At 63.1% G+C, this 21,581-nt stretch overlaps 6 protein-coding genes across 7 annotated transcripts; 2 read left to right on the plus strand and 4 right to left on the minus strand.

Annotated features, from left to right (window-relative positions):
- Nucleotides 1-759: 759 nt before the first annotated feature.
- CHLRE_16g672609v5 (uncharacterized protein) lies at nucleotides 760-4,355 on the minus strand. Its single transcript, XM_043071196.1, has 5 exons — nucleotides 3,911-4,355; nucleotides 3,685-3,825; nucleotides 3,390-3,464; nucleotides 3,083-3,178; nucleotides 760-2,692 (listed from the first exon to the last, which is right to left on the minus strand). The coding sequence occupies exons 1-5, from the start codon at nucleotides 4,106-4,108 to the stop codon at nucleotides 2,093-2,095; spliced, it is 1,110 nt and encodes a 369-aa protein (XP_042916182.1). The 5' UTR covers nucleotides 4,109-4,355; the 3' UTR covers nucleotides 760-2,092.
- Nucleotides 4,356-5,505: 1,150 nt separating this feature from the next.
- On the plus strand, nucleotides 5,506-9,017 carry CHLRE_16g672721v5 (uncharacterized protein). Its single transcript, XM_043071198.1, has 3 exons — nucleotides 5,506-6,396; nucleotides 7,724-8,144; nucleotides 8,422-9,017. Exons 1-3 carry the CDS (start codon nucleotides 5,794-5,796, stop codon nucleotides 8,982-8,984), a joined length of 1,587 nt encoding a protein of 528 aa, XP_042916183.1. The 5' UTR covers nucleotides 5,506-5,793; the 3' UTR covers nucleotides 8,985-9,017.
- A 248-nt stretch (nucleotides 9,018-9,265) lies between these two features.
- Nucleotides 9,266-10,897, plus strand: CHLRE_16g672833v5 (uncharacterized protein). Of its 2 annotated transcripts, XM_043071201.1 has the most exons (4): nucleotides 9,266-9,336; nucleotides 9,488-9,662; nucleotides 10,119-10,231; nucleotides 10,407-10,897. In XM_043071201.1, exons 1-4 carry the CDS (start codon nucleotides 9,313-9,315, stop codon nucleotides 10,455-10,457), a joined length of 363 nt encoding a protein of 120 aa, XP_042916185.1. In that variant the 5' UTR covers nucleotides 9,266-9,312; the 3' UTR covers nucleotides 10,458-10,897. The 2 variants fall into 2 exon arrangements, with proteins under 2 accessions (XP_042916185.1, XP_042916184.1); XM_043071200.1 differs by having other exon boundaries at nucleotides 10,070-10,897.
- A 2-nt stretch (nucleotides 10,898-10,899) lies between these two features.
- Nucleotides 10,900-14,685, minus strand: CHLRE_16g672945v5 (uncharacterized protein). The gene is made up of 3 exons (XM_043071203.1): nucleotides 14,548-14,685; nucleotides 14,381-14,436; nucleotides 10,900-14,138 (listed from the first exon to the last, which is right to left on the minus strand). Exons 1-3 carry the CDS (start codon nucleotides 14,594-14,596, stop codon nucleotides 11,418-11,420), a joined length of 2,826 nt encoding a protein of 941 aa, XP_042916186.1. The 5' UTR covers nucleotides 14,597-14,685; the 3' UTR covers nucleotides 10,900-11,417.
- A 54-nt stretch (nucleotides 14,686-14,739) lies between these two features.
- CHLRE_16g673057v5 (uncharacterized protein) lies at nucleotides 14,740-18,325 on the minus strand. The gene is made up of 4 exons (XM_043071206.1): nucleotides 17,883-18,325; nucleotides 17,428-17,547; nucleotides 17,122-17,205; nucleotides 14,740-16,998 (listed from the first exon to the last, which is right to left on the minus strand). The coding sequence occupies exons 1-4, from the start codon at nucleotides 18,201-18,203 to the stop codon at nucleotides 15,652-15,654; spliced, it is 1,872 nt and encodes a 623-aa protein (XP_042916187.1). The 5' UTR covers nucleotides 18,204-18,325; the 3' UTR covers nucleotides 14,740-15,651.
- Nucleotides 18,326-18,373: 48 nt separating this feature from the next.
- CHLRE_16g673169v5 (uncharacterized protein) lies at nucleotides 18,374-21,565 on the minus strand. Its single transcript, XM_001695740.3, has 9 exons — nucleotides 21,490-21,565; nucleotides 21,283-21,378; nucleotides 20,985-21,066; nucleotides 20,704-20,791; nucleotides 20,222-20,520; nucleotides 19,955-19,999; nucleotides 19,478-19,741; nucleotides 18,994-19,107; nucleotides 18,374-18,649 (listed from the first exon to the last, which is right to left on the minus strand). The coding sequence occupies exons 3-9, from the start codon at nucleotides 21,057-21,059 to the stop codon at nucleotides 18,542-18,544; spliced, it is 993 nt and encodes a 330-aa protein (XP_001695792.1). The 5' UTR covers nucleotides 21,060-21,066; nucleotides 21,283-21,378; nucleotides 21,490-21,565; the 3' UTR covers nucleotides 18,374-18,541.
- Between the last annotated feature and the right edge of the window lie 16 nt (nucleotides 21,566-21,581).

Raw genomic sequence — 21,581 nt, forward strand, 5'->3', positions numbered from 1 at the left:
GCGAGCACTTTTAACTCCTGAGGCAGGGGGGGGGTTAAGAATGCCGCAGACATGCCCCACCCTTCAAACCGAAAGAGCTTGACGAGAGCGTTCAGAATCCGCTTTCAGAATTTTGGTCAGGGTAGTAATTGCGGAGATACGGGCCCCCAATGTTCAAGGTCGGTCGTCAGTCTCCAAGACTGTTTCGTCACGGTGTGCCGGAAACTTTCGTCTGGGCCTCATAAGGCAGCCGGGCAAGCCCAGACCGTCGCCCAAAGCATGTAATGGAAGCTTTTTGCGGCTGGGGAACGTCAGGAGCCTACCAGAAGACGAAGGGCTACCGCCCGCCAACACATGGTGGGTTGGGATGTTGTGGTGCGACACGTCTCGCCTGACCAGGACGTGCCACAAGTCACGGACCGGTGCTTGCGCGCCGGAGGAGAACGCATGTGTATGTCCCATGCGTAGGTCCACCTCGTCGGCGTGCTTTACACGGGTGCAACTGAGCGGTCGCAAAGTGTTCACGACATGTTGACAACATGGCTGTGGTCAAGACGTGCCCTGCGAACTTCCCGTGCTTACATATTAATAGAGCTCGCTGAAAGCAGTCGTTTGACACCATCCATCCAGGAAGAAAACAGAGGGGGTTTAGGGGGTGTACGGTACGGTACGGCACGGTCGGTCGTCGGTCAGGGGGGGTCGGGAGGGTTTTGCAGGGTGGGGTCTGGAACTATTGTTCGTACCCCCCCGCCCTGGCTGAGGTTGCCCCAAGGGTTTCCCTTTTCACGGTCCAATTCGCGAGCCATACCCCCACCAGTACACACAGTACGGTATGTTTCTCGGTCGCCGATGGGCGGATGGGACATGAAACTGTGTCCAGGCTGCACAGTGCTGCGCCATGGACTGACGCAGCGGCATGTACCTTGTAATCCTGCCATCCATATGCGGGTTGATAAGCTCGCATTCCAAAACCCCATCTGCCATTCTGCCCCATGGACAGAGGGTCCAGGCAGACCGCCAAAACGCACCACAATTCGCAACCAAACGTATGTCTCTCACTCTTAGTATTGTAAGTTTTATTGCAGTGATTTTAACCTGCGCAACCTTGCGTGCATGCATAGTAGGGCTGCCCATCAGGCACACGCTACATCGCTACTGGCGTGTATACGGGCGTGTATACCGTAAATGTGTAGCCACCTTCCTAGCATGTTCTGTATATAAATTGTCAACTTGTCCGTGTGCCAGCACTGCACAGCGCAGTGCCGCAATCAGCCAGTCACTCAGCACGAGCAGCATGTAGAGGATGCGTCTCCCGCATGCCCGGCAGGGGTGCAGGCTGCAGGCTGCAGCCACTCAGCGTGGTCATCCACACGTGCTGTCACCACATCCACGTGAACAACCCATGCCATTCATCTCGTGATGCGGCTTGAAGGTAGGTCCCCCGTCAAACACACACTCAGCCCTTCAGCTTTCACGCAAGAAGCTTCGTCAAGCCCCAGCAGCAGCGCTGCCAAAGGGCCGAGCCTTGCAAGAGCTCGGGCACCCCCTGCAAATGAATGGTAGTCTAGACTCTCAAGCGGCGCCCGTCTTACGGGGCCTCGACCTTCAAACGGATGTCAAGGGCCCCCTGCAGCGTAATCGTCATATGTGCTGTCATCCGCGTCCACACACAAACCTGCGTCTGCCTGCCGTTCCATGCCATTAGTCCCTCCACCTATACCCGCGGGCCGCGGTACCCTCTGCCACCGTGCTCCTGCCACCTCAACCAGTCGGTCAGTCACATACAAGTCGGAAGATGAGACAAAAGTGCGCAGGTGTGCACAACCCATGCCACATTCACATTTGCATTCGAGTCGCACATGCCTGCTAGCAACACACAACGTAAGGAGACACCCTCATCTGCAGGAGGTATGGTACTCTGGTAGCCGCAACTGGCGGTTGGACAGAACGAACAAAAATCTAAATCCTAGAGAACACGAGGCTGTACCACGCTTACGTGCCTACTATACGATTCAACATGCCGGTGTGTCACCTATGGCAAGTCGACATGACGGCGCGGATTGCTGCGCGCCTGCACTGCTGTTCAACCACCTGACATGGCAGGTGGCTGTGCCTACCCAGCCGCGGCTTCGTCCCCAACGACTTCTTCTCCTTGGTTCGTAGCAGCCGCCACAGCCTGCTGCACCACCACAGCCTGCTGCGCTCCCTGCTCCGTGGCCCCGCCGGCAGCACCCGGTACGCCGGCGTTAGCGCCACGGCTGGTATCGGCGGCTGATGCTGCTGCGCCGTTTGCGCCACCGGCATCACCAGCAGTGCTAGCATTGCTGGCAACGGTAGGCGCCTCGGCAGCCAGGGCAGCGCTGGCAGCGCTGGAAGTGCCGGCATTGCTGGCGCTGCTGCCGCTGCTGGCACTGCTGCCGCTCGCCGGACCGGCCCCACCAGCCACCGTGTCCAGCCTCAGCTGCGCCAGCAGCACAACCCCAGCCTCGCCAAACAGGCCACTTGTCGTGCGCTTGAGCTGCGCCAGCGCCGCCGCCACACCCGCCGGCCCCATCAGCGACTGCGCCACCGCTGCCGCCAGGCTGGGGTCAGCGGACTCGCAGCGGAGCTGCAGACTGAAGAGCACTTCAGCGCCCCTGCTGCATTGCGTGTCCGCCACAGCGACAGAGACGCCCTCCACTCCGAATGAACGGACCGTGAGAGCGAGAGCGTTCTGCGGGGGCCCAGTGCGGCATTCCACGGAAAGATTGAGCGGGATCAGGAGCGCTCTTTGCGTGCGTGCCATGTAGGATACATGTTTTGGCCCACGGACGGCCCTCATACCGTGGGGGCCATGTCGCACCCGTGGAGGGCACTGCATTTGAGGCTGCTGTTCCAAAGTATACCCCTGGCGTGTTTATGGGGTTTGGCGTGCGCTTCAGCCCGCTTGCAAGGCTGCAACCCAGTGTAACAGACTATTTGCGCCCTGACGCCCAACCCAGCAGAGCGCCACTAGTATCTGAGAGCGCTTGCTATGAGAAAACGCTGGTCAAAGAAGACGCACACAAACACCTGCGCACGCGTGCATGGCGGAATTGTTCCGTTTGTTTTGTTTAACACACACCTGAATCGCATCAACGAGAGCGGTCTGGGAGGCGGCGGCGGTGCACAGAACCGCTGTGGCCGCTTCAGCGGGCGCAGAGGTCTGGCTTGGCGCTACCTGTGCAGGATGAGCGGGTATGGTGTGGTCGACAATGGTCCATGGGCACGTTCACAGAGGCTGCGTCTTGACCACAAATCGTCTCATCACAGAGGACAACACGCGCCCGTGCAGCCAGGTGTATAGTCAACCATACTCGACCACAGTACACACATCTGCCCGTGGTGGCAGCCCCGTGTCGGCTGCACTCCTCCCATCCTCTGGCACGCACCTGCAACCTGCCGGTCATGCTGAAATCTGAATGGATTGGCTTATCGGCAGGCCCAGCCCCTCTCACTTGCAGAGCCTGCGATAACAAAGATGCACGCATAAACGCGATGTCACCAACTTAAGCCCAAATGCAGTGGTTGGGTCCCCGACACCAACCAGCATTACTCGTGCTCCCGAGACTACTCATGTACGCCCAAACACGCAATTCGCAATGAAAGCTTCGGCGATCCTGGCGCCGGCTCAGACTTTCGGGCGTCTGGGCTAAGGTTTTTCCCTTCTGCTCGTAACCGGCTTACCTGATTAAGGCCTCCCCTCCGCTCTTGTAGAATAGCTATAGGAAGGGCTATCGCGAGCGCGACCGCAACGATCAATATCAAGGCCAGTAAGCCGGCCACGCATGTCGCCTGCCATGAGCAGCCTCCCTTCGGTCCGCAGCACTGTGATTGGGGTAAAGGACGGTATTCAGTGATTGCGCAAATACGTGCGTCCAAACCCCGACGCCCGCCAGACTGCGAGACGCACCTTTCCTCCAAGGCACTTCCTGCCGTCACTGACGAGCGTAATTCGGACCTCGGCACTGCTAGTGACGCTGTATGGGTAGCTACCGCTGCAAGCACTGCCTCCTGAGCGCGCGCTCGAGTTGTCGTCGCCCCAGTTCACCAAACATGGCGCAACCGGGGCCGAAGGAGAACTTGCCGACCCCGCCACCCCGATACCCATGGAGCTCTGGCTACACTAAGTCGGCAGTCTCATGGCTCAAGTGGGAAGTCTTGTGTACCCTCACACAAGTTTATAGAGCGAGCTGGAGAGCGAGTGCTGAGCTTATTGCCGTATGACGTATTCTCGACCGAGAATGCTTTTACTTGTATAATCTTGCGGAAAGGCTACCTAAGACACAACGCCGACGGTGGGCGCGGGCGTTGAGAGTGAAATCCTCAACAAGCGTGGCGGTAAACCATACAACAGGGGAATGATATGTATAGGTACGAATACAGCCATTTGTATCCAACTGTTTTCACAGGTGGGCGTTCCCGATCGCGGCGTTCGACTCCGACTGCTGCCCCAAGAGTAGAGTTTTGCTTAACCAACAGATGCGGTCATGCACTTCCACAATTGATAACCTGGAAACTACTTCACGAGGCTCGTTCATGGTGGTTTGCCGTTCGGCCGTCGTCCGCCCTGTGACGATCACGTCCGGCGGCCGTACTTCCTGCCCCATCCTAAGTTTATGTGTGACTACACCGGTACTCATGTCGGACGCCCCTGTCTGCTCACACTCAGACGCAGTGCTGCCGCGGCGCTGGCGCCGAGAACACCGGGCGGGAGCATGGTCCCGCCCGGGGATGTTCTGGTGTTCAATGCCTTCCTCGTCCAATCCACCACCACGCACAAGACGCCGAGGCGGTCACAACATAAATGTCGCGAGCCCTCTCGTGAGCCAAGGGACTGCGCTCTAGAGGCTTCAAGTTTGTCGCATTGCTATGCGGCAGTAATGCTGTGGGGATGTGGGGATGTGGGGTTGCAGGTGCGGGGGTGGGGGTCGGTCCGCCTGGGCCCCAGCGGCTTTGCGTGTCGCGTGCTGTATGACCCGGAGTTGGCGCAAACTCAACACATGGCTTCGGCATGTGGGGCCGCGGCGTTGGCGAGAGCCACGGACGGCCCTATTACCGTGAGGGCATGTTGCACCCGTGGAGGGCACTGTAAGGTTCAAGTTCAGCCGCCCGATATCTGCTCATCGCGAATACTCTAAACCATCACTGAACCGTGTCTGAACCAACTCTCAACCACGCACAAGAAGCCGAGGTGTAAATGTCGCGAGCCCCCTACCCCCTACCCCCTACCCCCTACCCCCTACCCCTACCCCCTACCCCTACCCCCCCCTACCTCGTGAGCCAAGGCTCACGAGCCTGGGACTAAGCCCTAGAGGCTTCAAGTTTGTCGCGTTGCTATGCGGCAGTAATGATGTGGGGATGTGGGGATGTGGGGATGTGGGGTTGCAGGTGCGGGGGTGGGGGCGGTGGCCAGTGGGGGTCCATGACGGTCCATGCGACCGCGCCTTTTTTGTCAGGCCATCATGAGCACACCGTCATTACAATGTGTTGGATAGCAATAAACTTCTCGCAATTATTCCATAGAGCCAGTGGGTTTCATGGTTTGCCTTGAATAAAATACGCAGGACGCCCCCCTTCCCTTTCTTAACAAGAAAGAGACTTGCTGCCATTTCCAACTGTTAACGATAATGATGACAGAAAATGTTAGGTAGGAACCTTGCACGGCCTTGCGTTGTGCCGCTTGCGTTGCGCAGCAGCTCGCGTCCGCGCGGTGTGCTCCCAGTTGTGCTCCCGACCCGCCGCCCCGGGTCGCGCCCCACCCGTGCCGTGCCGCAGTCGGAGCAAGATGGTGAAATGAGTTCCTCAATCTTGAAGGCGCTGCAGCTCCTGTCCAACCAGATTAACGAACTCAGTGGCAAGGTCGATAACGTCGCTCAGAAGGTCGATAACGTCGCTCAGAAGGTCGATAACGTCGCTCAGAAGGTCGATAACGTCGCTCAGAAGGTCGATAACGTCGCGGCTGGGCTGGATGACATGAGGCGGTTCCAGGGCACGATGGTGGAGATGGTGACGTTGACGCACCTCCCAGCCCGGCTGGAAGGTTGCGAGCGGGTGTGGTTCGAGGCTGATGCGGACCTGGACGCGGTCTTCGGCAGGGGCACTGCGGCGGCCGTCCTGGGGGCCGTAGCGCACCCCAGCGGCGGCCGCATGCTGCGCACGCGGTTGCTGTGTCGCCTGCTGCTGGCGGTGAGGCGGGATCTGGATGACAGCATCAGCCTGCCGCTGCAGTCATCCGGCAAGGGTGCGGCGGCGGTACAGGCCGTTCTGGATACCCTGCGCCCGGAGCCTGCTGGTCAGGATCGGCGGCGGGCGGGCAAGAAGCAGCAGCGGCAGCAGGAGCCGCAGCTGCCGCCGGGTGCGGTCGCTGACGCCGAAGCACTACTGGCGGCCTTCAAGGTGAGTGGGGGCTGGGGCGGCGTCTACCTACTTTGATGGGGTGGTGGCGGTGTGGTGCAGCAGCCACGGGCAATAGGCGTTGCATGCGCATGACCTTGCTTGGTTCATCAGGAAGTTTGCTCCAACGATCTCTTTACTTATCGAGTCACCGGCATCTGCCCACGTGCAAGCAAGCCGCCGCCGCTAGCTGTTGATGGGCGAGCGAGGCAGGGGGCAGAGGGTGTGGCGGTGGGGAGCCTGCGTGGCCCTGATGGTGCCATGGCAAGTACGGAGCAGCAAAGTGCTTTACCATTATGATCGCTCGCCAGCCATACGGCGGCGGGGGTTTGACTCTTTTGAGCTAGGACACCTGAAGCCCCTGCAATCTGCTGGCACCTTTGCCCTCTACGTACACACACACACACACACACACACACACACACACACACACACACACACACACACACACACACACACACACACACACACACACACACACACACACACACACACACACACACACACACACACACACACACACACACACACACACACACACACACACACAAACACACACACACACACATGGCGCAACGTTTTCCTTGTGCTCTTTAACACACATGGCCGCATGAGGGGAGTACCTAGCGTGTGCCGCCTCCGTCACACCATGGAGTGGGGAGCGGGGGGTTTTCCCCGGCCAGCCCATGGTGCTGACACCCCATTTGCATTTGCCGTCATGCATGCGCCCATGCCGTCCCCCGCCTGTTTACTTGCTCGTGGTCGCCCACCCTCCGTCTCTTTCCCAAATCGCGCAACCCCTAGTACAGTTAATTGGGCTGGGACTGGGCTGCGTGTTTGCTCTTGCTCGTCGCGCGCCGCCGCGTTAACATGTTCCTTCGCTCTTGTTCGTGACACTCCCCTGCTGCCGCCCTGTGCTCGCTTGTTTTCTTATTCGCTCGTAGGTGAGAATTTCATCGAGGATTGGGCGGGAGCTTGGACTTAGCGGCCAGGAGTAGCGACGCGGAGCTAGGAATCGTAGGAGTGCCTGGGCCTCACGGTACCGTGAGCACATGCATGGGTTTGCACCCTTGAGAGCGTGTGGACACTAATCCCCCCTCGAGGTTAGAGTAGCGGGGTTGCGCGATTTCCGGTTGGTAAGACCGGCGGCTCACCGCAGCAGGTATGCAAGGTAACTTCAGGTAACATCCGTAAACCGTCGCTTTGCTGCATCGCATACACTGTCTTTGCGCAACGTTTTCCTTGTGCTCTTTAACACACACACACACACACACACACACACACACACACACACACACACACACACACACACACACACACACACACACAGGCACAGCTGTCGCAGGCTGCTCGCAAGCAGAGCCCGGACATTCCCGGTGTGCGGCTGGTGGTGTCGCGCGCCCAGCAACTGCTCCAGGCGGCGGGCGTGTTGGGGGACAGGGCCCCGGCGCGGTGGAACGCGGCGTTCGGCCTGCTGCAGCGCCTGAGCAGCAGCAGCAGCAGCAGCAGCAGCAGCAGCAGCGGCCAAGGCGGGGGATGCAGCAGTGGCGGCGGCCAAAGCAGGCGCGGCACTGCGGCAGGTCGCTCGCCGTCCTCTCATCAGGCGCTGCTTGTGCTGTTCCTGCTGACGACCGGGCGCCTGCGCGCTGAGCTGGAGGTGGACCTGATGCGCCTCCGCCCGCGTACCGTGGGCCCGCTGCTGTTTGGCCGGCCGGAGCTGTTGGTGGGCGAGATCAAGAGTGACCTGAGCGGTACGTGCGTGTGTGCATATGCGTGCGTGTTTGTGTGCTTTTCGATCGGGTGCGTGGGGAAAGGGAAACCATAGTGCATATCAACCCAAACCGATCCGAGACCCAAGGGGAGATGGATCCGAGCATAGCTGCCTCACACATTTGCTTTGATACCGTGGTGCTGCTGTTGCTCACGCACGTACGTATATATCGCCTGCGCCTGATCTCGTTAGGCCCACTGACCACGTCACGCATCACGTACATGCCGCTGCCACATGAACACATCGACTTCGCGTAGAGCTCGGCCCAGCCCGGCGGCAGCTGGAGATCGCGCTGGCGGTGCTGGAGCTGGCGTGCCGCTTCTCGCCCTACTACGGGGGTGGGGGTGTGCTGCGCGGCCTGCTGGCGCCGTACAGCAGCAGGTCGCAGCCACCCAGCCTCGACGCGCGGGCGGTGGTCTGCGGCGGCCCGGAGGGCAGGGCTAGCAGGGCGCTGGCCGCCCGCCAGGGCCTCCTGGGGGACCTGCAGGTGCAGCTCGTCGCTGACCTGGACCTGGATCCGGACCTGGATCCGGACCCAGTCATTGGTCCGGTGCCGGCGGTGGCGGCGGCAGCACGGGGCGAGGCGGGCCAGGCGGCGGCGGCGGATGGCGGAGGCCCGGAGCTGGCGGCTGGCGGCCTACCGGCGGACAGCGGCGTCGTCAAGGCCAGTGCGCAGGGCGAGGTGGAGACGCGGAGTGAGGACGAGGCGGCGGCGGCGATGGCGGCGGCGGCGGTGATGCACGTGCCTCTGGATGTCTTCTGGTTCGACGGCAGCGGCATCCTGACGCGGGTGGTGGAGGACGAGTGGGCCTCCGACTAGGTAGCCGTGCCGCCACAACATGGACAAGGGCCAGATGTGCGTGTGCGTACATGTGTGTGTGTGTGTGTGTGTGTGTGTGTGTGTGTGTGTGTGTGTGTGTGTGTGTGTGTGTGTGTGTGTGTTAAAGAGCACAAGGGAAAACAACAAGAGACTGTGTTAAAGAGCACAAGGAAAACATTACAAGAGACTGTGTGTGTGTGTGTGTCGAGGGAAAGAGAGCAGAGAGGGGCAGAGAGACCGAGAGGGAGGAGAGCTGAGAGGGGTAGAGAGACGGAGAGGGAGGAGAGCGAGAGGGATTGTGGTGCCGGGGCTGCTGCGGGCGTTCGCGATGGAGCTGGGGCCGCGGGGCAAGGTGCGTGGGTACGGGCATGGGCGTGGGGGGGAGGGCGTGGGCATGGGCGTGGCAGAGGGCAAGCGGCAGGGGCAAGTGCGGGTCTCCTTGCTTCGCACCTATTCCAACGACCTGGACCCGAGCTCCCACCCCTCCTTCCCCCACGCCCCAGACGACCAAGCAGCAGTTCGCCACGGTGTGTTCTTGCTTCGGCCTGGCGCTGACGCCGGCGCTGATCAATGCTGATGGTGGCGCCCGTCGGTACGTTAATACGGCCGCGACGCTGATGCCGGTACCAGATCTCCTCACAGCCGGACTGGGAGGAGCAGCACTGGGCCGCGATCAAGGTGAGTGCGGACTACTGTGCAGGGGTGACGGGGGCGGTGAGCGGGCGGCGCCCAGACGCAACCGGGCGCTCAGCAGTGGGGGATTCCCGTGAAGGCCGCGCGTGGCAAGTGGCAAGGGGCAGCACCGTCATGCGGGCTGGTCGTTTGGTCGGGATCTGGGCTCCGCAGGGGCATGGTCTCCTGTGCGCTGGCGTTGCAAGGTGTCGGGGGCGGCGCCGTCTTTGAGCAAGGAATGGCGGATGAAGGGAGTGGCTTCGAGCCATGGCGGTAGCTTCGGCACCCGGAAGCGCGCGGGTTCAGGCCCTAAGCTATTTGAAAGGCACCAGCGCCCCGCCTGCGCCGCTCCCATGCCCACGTACCCGCACGCTCGCCCACACATGGCCACATCACCTTCACTGACCGCACAGACTGCGCTCCCCCACCCACCGACGCTGTCCATGGCTGGCCGCGGGCCAGCCCATGCCGCTGCCCACACCGCACGCCAAGCCCGCTCGGGCCCGAGGACCTCCAGCGCATCGCCGCCTCGCCTGACGCTAGAGCACGCGGAGCGGCTGGCGGGGCCGGGGCAGGTGAGAAGAGGGGTTAACGTTGAACCAATCCCGTAAGGAAACAGTCGCGCGGCAAGGAGAACTGCAGCTGCAAAAGCGCGTCGTTGTACATCACCGTATGTAGTCGGGCGGGCTTGGGCAGTGTAGCGGCAGGTGGAAGGAGCAGTCCAGAGCAGCTCCGAAGTCATGTCAACAGTGCGAGCCGCGCGCGGACCCCGTCGCCCAACTAGTTGCAAGGTTATACTAACATACTCACCTGGATGTGAACGAGGAAGCGCCAGGTAGAAGCGTCCAGCAGCCGGGCGCGACGGACATGTGGGGGATGGCAAGGCGGCGAGTATGAGTAGAAGTCGTGGAAGTAGCGTAGCAGGGCAGTACAAGGCTATGGGATCCCGCGCGCGGCTTGACAAAGGAAGAAAGAGGGAGAAAGGAGGGAGGGCGGCAGTGTTAAGTGGCAATAGTGCATGGGCTCGGCGTGAGATGGGGCGGCCGCGGCATGGGCGGGGAGACGAAGCGGCGGGATGGGTGGGTGGGTGCGAGCAGGGCGCGGGCCGCCGAACGGCTCCCTCGCTACCCTGCCGGCGAGGACGCGCACACGCATGAGTGCGCGCCCACTGGGGCATGGATGCGTGAATGCGATGGGGGCGATGCGAAGGCGGGTTGGCCATGTTCAGAACCGGGCATCGCCGTGGCGGAACCCCGTCATCAGCACAGGCCGTGCGCCGATGGGACCAACACACACGCACACGCACGGACCCACGAGCACGCAAACGCACGCACACGCACGCGCACACATACATACACGCACACACGCACAAAGACACACACATGCACATACAGCGTGCACGCAGCCATGGACAGCAGACTAACAGCCGCACACACACACACACACGCACACACACACACACAGACACACACAGACACACACACGCACACGCACAAACACACACACGCACACACGGAAACACATACGCACGTACACACAGACATAAACAAACAGCACGCAAACACGCACCAACGCAAACACGCAGGGAGAACACCGCAGCACACGCGGAACAGACCACGCAGAACAAACACGACAGCCCCGACTCCAAATCAGCGGGGAACACGGACACACCAACGAGGGACAAATACGCACATCCCAACCGGAGACGAATGCGAGTGTGCGGATGCATGGGGTCGGGGGAGAGGGGCGGGGGCGGGCGCGTCACACGGGGGGCGGGGGCGGGGGGCCCGCGTGTCCGCGTAGGTAGTGGCGGACACGGGCGAGCAGGTCGAGGCGAGGCACGGCGACGACGTCCGGCGGGTGTGGCGGCTGGGGAACGCCGCGCCGCTGGAAGTAGAACACGTGAGGGTGCTGTCGTAGGAGGACGCCAAGACTGCCGAGCATGGAGGCGCGCGCATACTGCTGCGCTTCGAGGCTGCGGATGAGCATGGCGGTCTCGTATGAGAAGCTTTCGCCGCAGGTGATGACCCGCCGTAGGCGGTGGGACTGCCCCGTGAAGATGTTGCGCTTGCATTGCTCGTTGACAGAAGAGTGGCGTGCAACGAAGCGGGAGAGGCGCACATGCTGAAACGCCGGCTGCTCGCGCTTATCGTAGAGATGTGTGACGATCCAGCATCGGTGGTTGTGCACCGTGGAGCACAGGAGGACGTCGAGGAAGGGGATGCAGTGGGAGGGCAGGTGTTCATGAGTCTGGGCGGGGACGGCCAGCGTGGGTGGGTACAGGCCGGCGAGGCCCTCGTAGGTCCGGTCGTTGTAGAGCAGGTGTGGTAGCCAGGGGTTGTTGAGGCACAGCAGGTCGTCGAGGTATCGCTTGGTGAAGCGGAATCGACGCAGGATGGCGCGGGCGGCGGGGGACAGGCTGGGGTTGGAGCTCTGCCGCATGAACTCGAACTCATACCAGCCGAGGAAGAGGTTGGCAATGAATGGCGCAGCGGAGATGCCCATAGGGATGCCGCAGATCTGCCGGACGAGGGCAGGCCCAAAGCGGATGAAGGTGGAGGAGAGAAGGGCATCGAGGATGATGGTGCAGAAGGCGTGGACGCTGAACTCGCGTGTGACGGAGCCGTTGGCAGCGGCGTGATAGGGGCGCTCGACGGCAGTGAGGAACGTGACCGCGTGGCGGGGCTTGTCGCGAGGGCGAAGAGGGTTGGGCGGGCGGGTGGTGACACGGATGGCTGGCGTGTCGGCGAGGCTGGCGGTGAGGAGGCGGTGGAGGGTGGTGCGGAGGTCGGAGTGGGGGAGGTTGGTGTAGAGCCGACTGAAGTCCCGGGCAACGTGTGGGTGCGCGGCGTGGGGCTGAAAGTGGGCGGCGTTGAACTGGGCGACGAGGGACATGACGGCGCCGGATGAGAAGCAGAGCCACGGGGCGGTGCCGGGGAGGTGGCGCTGCCAGTGCGCGGTGAAGCAGGGGGAGGCGGCGCGCAGGACTGCGGTGACCACGTCGCTGAGGGCGGTGACGGGGCACTGTTGGGAGCAGGCCAGGTAGCGCATGGACGGCGGCTGCTTGTGCATCTTGAGGGTGCCTGCATAGTATGCGGGAGGCTGGGTGGCGTCGAGCGAGAGGTGCCACGGGACCAGGGTAGCGTTGGTGGTGGCGTAGTGGGCGTCGCGGCCGGCGGCGGTGGTGGGCTCATAGTACAGGGCTGCAGGTGCGGCCGGCAGAGGTGGAGCGGCGGCGGCGGCGGTGCCATGGGCGTCGTCGTCGGCGGTGCCCATGGCATCGAAGACGGCGGCAGCGGCAGTGATGGCATCAGCAGCGGCGGCGGCGGCGGCGTCGGCGTCGATGGTAGCGGCTTGGGCGCGGGTCCGGTATCGCGGGGCGGGAGGGTCGGGGCCGGGGGCAGCGGCCGGAGGGGGCTGGGCGGCGTGGTGGAGGCCGCTGGGCCCCGGGCCAGGCCCGCCATAAATGGCGGGAATGGCAGGTGGCGCAGTGTGGGCGGCGGCGGCGTCGGTGGCGTCAGCGGCGTTGCCACCAGCAGCGGCGGCGACGGCAGCAGCGGCCCGTGCGCGAGTGTGGTAGCGGGCGCAGGCAGGGGGTGGGGGAGGCGGGGCGGTGGCAGCGTTGGGGGCGGCCGGGGGTGGTGGCGGTGGGGGGAGGGGTGGAGCGGCGGCGGCGTGGGTGGCAGGGGGCGTGGCGAACAGGTCGTGGCAGCCGAGGTCGCGCATGCAGCAGGTGGCGTAGTATTTCTTGCAGACCAATTGGAGGGTGGAGCTGCTCTTGTCGGTGACGGTGATGATGAAGTGGGGATCGAGGTCGCGGATGCCGGCGAGGTCGGTGTCCGAGAGGACAGGCCATGGGAACTGGAAGCCGCGGTGGGCGTGGACAGCGCGCCGTAGGGCGGCTTCGAATTCGCCGGCCCAGGCGGCAGTCTCGCCAGCGGCGACGCCTTGACGTTTGGCGAGTTCCTGCGTGTAGCGAAGGGCACCGGCGTAGGCTTTGCGGATGACGGCGTCAACGTCGCGGACAGGGAGATGAGGGCGGTACCGAGCGCCATATGTCCAGAAGGGCCGAGCACCATCGGGGAGGGCGGAGAATGGGCTGGTAGACATGACGTGGCCGACGCCAGGCGGGCAGAGGCCGGGGTAGCGATGGCATTCGCAGGCGGTGTCGGGGTGGGCGAGGCGGGCGTACTCGGCGTGGGTGAGGGAGCGTGCGAAGGCCCCATAATTGCAGAAGTGGCGGTGCACAGGCTGGTCGGGCTCCCAGTGGACAGGCGGCCGGCGGGAGCTGTGGGTGAGGGCGTCGGCCACGCGGGGGTTGTCCAGGACCTCGCGGTAGAGGGCGGCGGTGGGGAGGAGTTGGCGTAGTCCGGAGGGGAGGAAGAGCTTCTGGGAGAGGTCGGGGCGGCCGGCGGGTGGGCAGGCGGCGAGGATGGCATCGGCGACAGGAGTAATGAGCCACGTATGGAAGGATGGAGGTATCTGGAGCGAAGAGGGGTAAAGGGGGAGTTGGTGAGGGGAGGGGAAGGGAGGAGGAGAGGGGGAGGAGAGCGGGAGGGGAGGAGAGGGGAGGAGAGGGAGAGGAGGGGGAAAGGAGAGGTGGAAGAGGTGCGGAGGAGTAAGGGGCGAGGAAACGAGAGGAGCTGGGAACAGGAAGTGCGGGAGCGCTGAAAGGCTGGCAGGGTGGCGGCGCAAATGGTTGGAAGTTGCACGTACCCACCCACCATGTCCACCCTATCCACTCTCGCCTCGGGCCCGCCTGCCCGTCGCCCACCAACACCTGCACAACCCCACATAACACGCATCCCCCAGCCCCGCGTGCACGCAACCTGGCCCTCCGTACCCAACCTACCGCCCACTACCCAAGACCTCCACTTTCCCCAAACCGCACCGACACACACGCACACGCAGATGTCGGGCACGGAGTTCACGCACGGCATTGTGGACCTGGGCGCGGCGTGTGTACATACGCGATCTGTTCAAGCGCTCGCGCGCCACCGGGCCCTGCGTCAATTTCTTGGACGAGATCGACGCGCTGGGTCTGCGGCTAATTTAACGTGTGCGTAGTTAATGCAAGGGGGGATGTGAAGGTATTTTACAGGGATAGTAGGTGTTGTGGGGCGGTTAGTCGGTTAGGTATGGTGTTTCGCCTTTCGGCAGTCGTCCGCCCTGTGGCGATCACGTCCGGCGGCCGTACTTCCTACCCCAAAGTCATGTGTGATTATACATGTACTCATGTCGGACGCCCCTGTCTGCTCACACTCAGACAGTCAGACGCAGTGCTGCCGCGGCGTTGGCGCCGAGGACACCGGCACCGAGGACACCGGAGCATGGTCCAGTTGAGATGTCCGGGTGTGTAATGCATTCCTCGTCCCTCCACCATGGAAGATTGAGTTCATTTGTAAACCGTCCTGAGTGGTCGTCTGTTCTAGGCGCAAACTCAACACATTGCTTCGGCGTGTGGGGACACAGCGTTGGCGAGAGCCACGGACGGCCCTATTACTGTGGGGGCATGTCGCAACCGTGGAGGGCACTGTAAGGTTCATGTTCAGCCGCCCGACATCTGCTCATCGCGAAGCGCCTGCTTGCTCACACGCAGACACAGACCTGCAACCTCGCAAACAGAGTACAAGCGCACAGAACGAGGATACGCTCATCCTGCAACTCAATCGCCAACTCCTGCTGGCACGTACATAGGTACTTGTCGCATGCACGTGCCTGTCGCGCAACTACATCCCTAGGCCTCGACCTGGCCCTCCACACGAGGAGGATGCTCAATGCTGGCACACATTTGGCCTAGCAAAAGCACAGGGCACACTCTAGATTTGCACACACGCATGCAGCACGCGCTTCACAAGCTCTCTCGCACTCTTGCCCTCTCTAAAGATTTACACATGATGCAAAACTCCCACGCCCATGCCCACACGGAGCATCAAGCTCACCAGTGGCAGCAAGCCGCTCGCCACGCTCTCATGCCCGCAGCCTCCCTGCGCCCTCACCGGCGGCCAGCCCCGTCCCGCGACAGCAGCACGTTAACACTGAGGTCCAACAGCGGAGGATATGTTGGCGGCGGCGGCGGCTGCTCCGTACCACCGCCCCCGTCACCGCCCGCCACTGGAGGCGGCGACTGCTGCGGTGACCCCTCAGCAACAGGCGGCTCTGTCTCCGGCGGCGGCGGCGGCGGCGGTGACAAACTGTCGGCAGGCAGCGCAGGAGGGGAGGGCGCAGGTGCCACCGTGCCCACGGGCAAAGGCGGCCAGGGCGGGAAGGGCGCCAGCGGGACACCTTGTACTGCAGGCGGTGGGGAGGCCGGGGTGCGTGGCGGAGGCGGAGGCGTGAGCTGCGCGGGTGCGGACGGGGGCGGCGGTTGCGAGCCGGCCTGCTGTGCAGGAGGTGGCAGCGCGGCTTCAGGCTGGGGCGATGCTGCTGACTGCGGCGACGGCGACGGGGCATTGGCCGGCACCGGCGCCGTTCCCGCATCTGGCGGCGGCGGCGCTGACTGCGCCGGTGGCGGCGGCGGTGGCGGTGCTGCGCTCGCTACCGGCCGCGGCGACGGTGACGGCACACTGGAATTGGGCGCCGCCGGCGAGGGCGTGCCGCCGCCGGGCACCTCCAGCTGCGGCCCAGTGGCGGCCAGCGGCTGTAGCAGCCGCACAGTGGTGCTACTGCCGGTCAGCGGCTGCAGGCTGTCTGCGAGCTGCTGCTCCAATGCCGCGGCTCCGTCTGTGCTCTGCATCGTGTTCCGCACCGCCGTCACCAGCCCCGCCATGCCACTCGCAGTCGGCACCTGCACCTCGAAAACGATTTCCAACGTGACGACAGCGGTGGCGGTTGCTGCTAGCCGCCTGCTGCTGCGGCTGTCACTCCCAACGCCAGGCGTCTGTAGGGCACTGCCGCCATCGCGGAGGAGCAGCAGCCGCCGCGCTTGCCGCCGCCCGGCGGCAGTAGCATGCGTGGCACTGCTGCTACCACTACCACTACCACTGCTGCTGCTCCCATTGCTATTGCTGCCCGTCGCCGACATGATTGCCGAGGCAGTTGCCCGCTGCGTGACGGATGTGGTGGTTGGCGCCAGCGGCTGCTGCTGGGTGCATGTTACACGCACCACACGCACTGGCAACCCCGGCGCCCCCAGCTGCCCCAGGGTCTCCTGCACGCCCTGAGTTATGCTCGCGTTGAGCGTTAACCCATTGCCACTAATGCTGCTATTGCCACGGCCTGTGGTGTTGCTACTGCTATTTACGCCGGCCAGCTGTGCGCACGCGGCCTGTTGCTGCTGCTGCTGCTGCGTTGAGCCGGCAGGCACTAGCACTGAGCCGCCGCCAGCAGCAGTCCAGCTCATCTATGCAACGAGGGCAGACAAGAAGTAGTAAGCGACCGCTTAAGGAGGAGTTTGATGTGGCCCTGGATATGAATGCCTGGCATAAGAGCTAGCCCCAACTTGCCCCAACGCTACCCCTCTCACCTGCAAAAGCGCTTGAAACGCCACTATGTCGAAACTGCTGGGCCGCTGCTGCGACGGCTGCACGGCGGCGTTGTTGCCACCGCCCTGTGATGGCGTGACAGTGCGGACAGCAGCAGGAGCCACTTGAGCCAAGCAACGGATACGCGTCGAGACACCCGCCGCCCACCGGACAGCATCCAGCTGTGGCTCGCCCTCCTGCACACGAACCCTTTGTTCCTCCAGCACACACGCGTAGGCCCTGGCTTGACCTTCTTCTGCGCATGAACGCGCCCTATGTCTGTGTATGTGAGCATGTGTTTGACTCACATGGCTGCCCGACACGCCGCAGTCGTACTTGGTGCATACGGGCACCACCACCACCACCACCGTGCAGATCACCAGCGCCGTCAGCACCAGCGCCAGACCAGGCCGGGGGCAGCAGCGCTCCTGCAGCGAAAGAAAACAGCAGCGTGGCAGCAGCGAGGCACGTTCAAGGATGGAGCAAGCGCGCGGCCAGTCAAGTTAGGGCATGGCCTCGTCGGGCGGTACGCTGTGGAGCTGGTAGGTTGGGTAGTTCAAGCAGCACAACCGCAGGAACCTGGTGCAGCTCCAGGCAGCTCTAACACATTGTTAAGTCGTTCGACAAGAGGTGGGAGGCCGGTGAAGGGTTGATGCGGTTATGCCGCGACACAGTGCGGGAGTGGGAGTCCAGGGGCAGGGGGAAGCTGGGGGCAGGTTCCGCCAGCCCCCGTCGCGCACGTTGCCCTCTCGCCAGGTCTTACCCTTTCGGGCTCCTCCGGCCTTTCTATGTTGTACAACGTGAACCGCGGGGCAAATGAGGTCCTCCACGAGCCCTTAAGACGATCAACGCTGCTTCGCACTGAGCCACGCCATTGGAACAGCGAGGCTCTTGCTATCGGTCTTGGCACCTCAGCATCCGGGCCAACCACCTCCTCCTGTGCCGATGGCAGGTCGGAAAAATTTCGAACTGGTGCGCTAGCAGATGTTCGCTCTTCGGGCTCGTCGGCAACTGCCCACGGCCACCACCATCGTCGCGCGGCCGGTCGTGTCTCAGTCTCTGCTTCCGCGGGGTCTGGCATCATGCGGCGCTATATATTTATATATACATGTCCAGTATGTATTGTTATGAATTTGCTTACATAACAAGGATCAACACGGGTTCCCGGCTTCTCGCAGTGGGTAAGACCGGCGGTTGAAGAACGGCGTTTTGCCAGCTTCGGCGCAGCGGCCCTGGGTGGACTCGAACCCAATCCGCGATCCAGATTTACATGTACTTGTCTTTGTAAGAGTCTGGGGCCTGTACATACCTGCCTCGATGACGCCAAGGTCTTGCCTCGGTTCCTCCTCGTTCCCTTCGCGCCCTCCGCCCAGCCCCCTCTTCCAGCCGGGGCCGCGTTGCGCCCCGCTGGAGCATGATCACTCAGCGCCGCTCCGCTGGAGCTGCCCCGCCTGCAGCCTTGCCCTGCTGCGGCTTGGGTGGCTCAGGAAGCTGCAGCATCCGCGAGCGGATGGCTGGATCAAACGCCGCCTGGGTGAGGGGATTGCGTAGTTACGGAAGGAAGTGAAGGTCGGGAGGGGACGGAGCGGCCGGCCGCTTTCCCATGACCATGAAGCCACGCCACAGAGGACAGGTCAAGAGGGCAGCCAGCCAAGCCCCAAAGGCAGTGGCCTCCATTCCGGAGCACCTTGAACAATCATGATTAAGACGCTGCCCACACACCCCGTAACCCTCCTGTCCTTCTTGTCTGCGACCTGGAGCCCTACCCCCGCGCCCCGCGCCCCAGCCTGCACCTGGCCCCCCCTCCCGGACCCCCGCTTAAGCACCGCACACAATGCGGTACAGTGCGCTGTCGGTGCGCTGCGCCTGCGCACCTGCAGCCGTGTCATGAGCCTCAGCGGCGCCAGCAGGCTGTCGGCCAGGTGCGGGCTGCGCTCCAGCAGGCCCAGGGCACGAGCGGTCGCCTCGTAGGTGGTGACGAAGCCCTCCTGCAGGGGGGCGACGGGGCGAGGGATGCGTATCAATGGAAGATCATTGGGGGAGCGAGCCATGGGGGGAAGCTTGTGCTAGAGAGCACTAGGGGCAGGAGCACGCACGGATAGTGTAGTAGTGTATGTGTGCCGGTGTTGCAGTATTTATGTGGAGGATGACATGAGCAACATCATTTCAAAGGCAACGCCTGTGCGTGCAAGCACCCTGCCCTGCCCCAGACTCGTGAGTGCCCCAGCCTTTGGACGCAAAGGGCAGCGACTCATGCACTCACTAACCCCTGAACATATCGGGATTGGGTTCAGGCAATCTCCAGATTCCCACCGGGGCTTGCGTGTGCGCATGCACCATGTTTGCCCGCCCACTCACCACGGGCTCTTTCCGGATGAGGCACGGCATGTTGGGGTCGTATTGGAGCTGCTCGTCAGCAGCACCCACGGCAGCAGCTGCTGCGTCTGCGCCCACGCCAGCCGCGCCGTTCTGCTCCAGTCCCCACCCCAGTCCCTGGGCCCCTGCAGCGGCCATCGCCTGAGCAGCAGAAGCAGCTGGTGGCGGTGCATCCGCGCCCGGCTCCACTGCGTGTGGCGGCGGCGGCGGCGCAGCCGGTAGCACGTCCGACGGCTTCAGGGACACCTGCGGCGGTGTCGTGTGAGAAGCCGAGCAGTAGGACAGATGAGCAGTGTTGGCAGCACCGTCAGTAAAGGGGTGATAAAGCGGCCAAGCCCCGCAATAGGCTCAAGATCCAGACATGCCAGCAGCGTTCGTAATGCTAGGCATTCGTGGCAGGAATATTGTTAACACTAGCACGGCTCGGCTAGCACGGCTCCGTAGCAAGGCGTCACGCACCTGTACGCCGGGACCGCCAGGAGGCAGGCAACGGCCCGCCACGTGCTGTGTCGTTGTGGTGGTGATGGATGGGAGCAGACGGGTGGAAGTGGGGCCGTAGGGGCGACTGTCATCAGAAGTGCTAAGCAGCCAGCCATCAGGGATGAAAAGCAGGCCGCCGAGGCGAATGTGAAGCACTCCTTGGTACCCAAGAGCCTTCCTTGGTAGCCATGCATCCCCATCACGGGGACTGATATCTAGGTAGCCGCCGCCGCTACCTGCACCCACCTTGAACATCTCCTTGGCTTGGCGCCACGTGCCGTCCACCACCACCAGCACGTAGGCAGGATGCGCTGGCGCCTCAGGACCTCCGTCGGCAGCACCAGCACCAGCGCTAGCATCAGCGCTAGCAGCAGCGCTAGCAGCGGCGCTGGCACCAGCAGCAGCCAACGTGCCGGGCACGCCGGCAGGCTCAGCTGCTACCGGGTCCGCCTGCCCAGGCCCGTCGGCCGGCCGCCGGGCCGCCGCCGCCTGCAGCCGGGCGCCGTGTGGCTCGCTGTTTGCCACCTCCGCCAGGTCCTTGGCACCTGCAACAGCCGCAACAGCCACAACGACCCCATGGAGGGGAACCAAACCACACACTCGATACATGCAGTACATAGGTTAAACAGTCCGTGAGGGCAGCTGTACGGCAGAGGCGAGTAGTCAGTGAGGGCAGCTGTACGGTAGGTGCCGTGGGTCCATCACTCATCAGTCGCGCCCCATCGCACCTGGCCCGGGGAACAGCACATACAGGGGGTAGTCGCCGCGAGCCGCGCCCTCCAGCATCGCGTCCGTCTCGGGGCTCTTGCCGGGTTGCTGCGAGGCGCCAAAGGTGCGCGAAGAGGAGGCGCCGGAGTTTAGACCGCGGGGTGTTGCTGCAGGCAACTGATTTGGGCTTGCGCATGAAACACTCCGGCTGCACGCAGGCAGTCTCGAACCGCGTGTCTTGCACTGGTCCCCGGTATGCAAGCCCCCCGGTACACAAGCAGCGGCACCTTCCCCCACCAACCTGCAGCCGCCGTGCCGGCAGCACGGCGAGTGATGCCGCGTCCAGGCAGCGTGTCAGCAGCGGCACCGTGGCCATGCGCTTCCTGTACGGTACGGCATGCAAGGAAGCACCATGGCCAAGATATTGTTTCGTGTTGTCAGTGCGTTGTGGGTAAGGCTGTCCGGGTAGACGATTTCTATGCCAATTAGCCGAGACCCAGTGGAGTGCAGGCAGGAGAAGTAGAAGGGCCGGCAGAAGGGCCGTAGACCCGACCTGACAACATCCGGATGCCCACCCCTGGTGCGCCCCCTGCACGCACTTGAGCTCGTACGGATGTTGGAGGATGAACACCTTGCCCCGAAGCCTGAGGGGCACCTCAGGCAGAGCCGGGCAGACGCAAACGCGGGGCGGCCGGCTGCGTGCATTAAGGGGAGTTGGCAGAGGTGAGGGGCACACGAGGGTTTGACGATGCCTCGACCCCGACGAGCCGCTATTGCAAATGCCTCCATGAATTTACCGAGCTTACTTGCAGCGGGCACAGTCCCGTCGCTTCGCAGCTTGCGCAGAGCCGTCAGAATCGCTGCCGGAGCCGGCCAAGTCCCCGAAGTCAAATTCGTC

The sequence above is a fragment of the Chlamydomonas reinhardtii genome, chromosome 16, assembly GCF_000002595.2.
Source record: "Chlamydomonas reinhardtii strain CC-503 cw92 mt+ chromosome 16, whole genome shotgun sequence".
Taxonomy (NCBI): Eukaryota; Viridiplantae; Chlorophyta; class Chlorophyceae; order Chlamydomonadales; family Chlamydomonadaceae; genus Chlamydomonas; species Chlamydomonas reinhardtii.

Excerpts from the sequence above, each read along its gene's own strand:
- CHLRE_16g672609v5 (XM_043071196.1), bottom strand. The coding sequence starts at position 4,108 with ATGGGTATCGGGGTGGCGGGGTCGGCAAGTTCTCCTTCGGCCCCGGTT. Across the intron at positions 3,826-3,910 it reads GGAAGTGCCTTGGAGGAAAG|TGCTGCGGACCGAAGGGAGG; the intron begins GTGCGTCTCGCA and ends CCCCAATCACAG. Across the intron at positions 3,465-3,684 it reads GGAGGGGAGGCCTTAATCAG|GCTCTGCAAGTGAGAGGGGC; the intron begins GTAAGCCGGTTA and ends TTGTTATCGCAG.
- CHLRE_16g672721v5 (XM_043071198.1), top strand. The coding sequence starts at position 5,794 with ATGAGTTCCTCAATCTTGAAGGCGCTGCAGCTCCTGTCCAACCAGATT. Across the intron at positions 6,397-7,723 it reads CACTACTGGCGGCCTTCAAG|GCACAGCTGTCGCAGGCTGC; the intron begins GTGAGTGGGGGC and ends ACACACACACAG. Across the intron at positions 8,145-8,421 it reads GATCAAGAGTGACCTGAGCG|AGCTCGGCCCAGCCCGGCGG; the intron begins GTACGTGCGTGT and ends GACTTCGCGTAG.
- CHLRE_16g672833v5 (XM_043071200.1), top strand. The coding sequence starts at position 9,313 with ATGGAGCTGGGGCCGCGGGGCAAG. Across the intron at positions 9,337-9,487 it reads AGCTGGGGCCGCGGGGCAAG|ACGACCAAGCAGCAGTTCGC; the intron begins GTGCGTGGGTAC and ends CCCACGCCCCAG. Across the intron at positions 9,663-10,069 it reads AGCACTGGGCCGCGATCAAG|ACTGCGCTCCCCCACCCACC; the intron begins GTGAGTGCGGAC and ends CTGACCGCACAG.
- CHLRE_16g672945v5 (XM_043071203.1), bottom strand. The coding sequence starts at position 14,596 with ATGCCGTGCGTGAACTCCGTGCCCGACATCTGCGTGTGCGTGTGTGTC. Across the intron at positions 14,437-14,547 it reads CTGCGTGTGCGTGTGTGTCG|GTGTTGGTGGGCGACGGGCA; the intron begins GTGCGGTTTGGG and ends GGGGTTGTGCAG. Across the intron at positions 14,139-14,380 it reads GAGTGGATAGGGTGGACATG|ATACCTCCATCCTTCCATAC; the intron begins GTGGGTGGGTAC and ends TCTTCGCTCCAG.
- CHLRE_16g673057v5 (XM_043071206.1), bottom strand. The coding sequence starts at position 18,203 with ATGATGCCAGACCCCGCGGAAGCAGAGACTGAGACACGACCGGCCGCG. Across the intron at positions 17,548-17,882 it reads GGCCGGAGGAGCCCGAAAGG|GAGCGCTGCTGCCCCCGGCC; the intron begins GTAAGACCTGGC and ends CTTTCGCTGCAG. Across the intron at positions 17,206-17,427 it reads GCGGCGTGTCGGGCAGCCAT|GGCGGTGGCAACAACGCCGC; the intron begins GTGAGTCAAACA and ends ACGCCATCACAG.
- CHLRE_16g673169v5 (XM_001695740.3), bottom strand. The coding sequence starts at position 21,059 with ATGGCCACGGTGCCGCTGCTGACACGCTGCCTGGACGCGGCATCACTC. Across the intron at positions 20,521-20,703 it reads TGTGCTGTTCCCCGGGCCAG|GTGCCAAGGACCTGGCGGAG; the intron begins GTGCGATGGGGC and ends CGGCTGTTGCAG. Across the intron at positions 19,108-19,477 it reads TCATCCGGAAAGAGCCCGTG|GAGGGCTTCGTCACCACCTA; the intron begins GTGAGTGGGCGG and ends GCCCCCCTGCAG.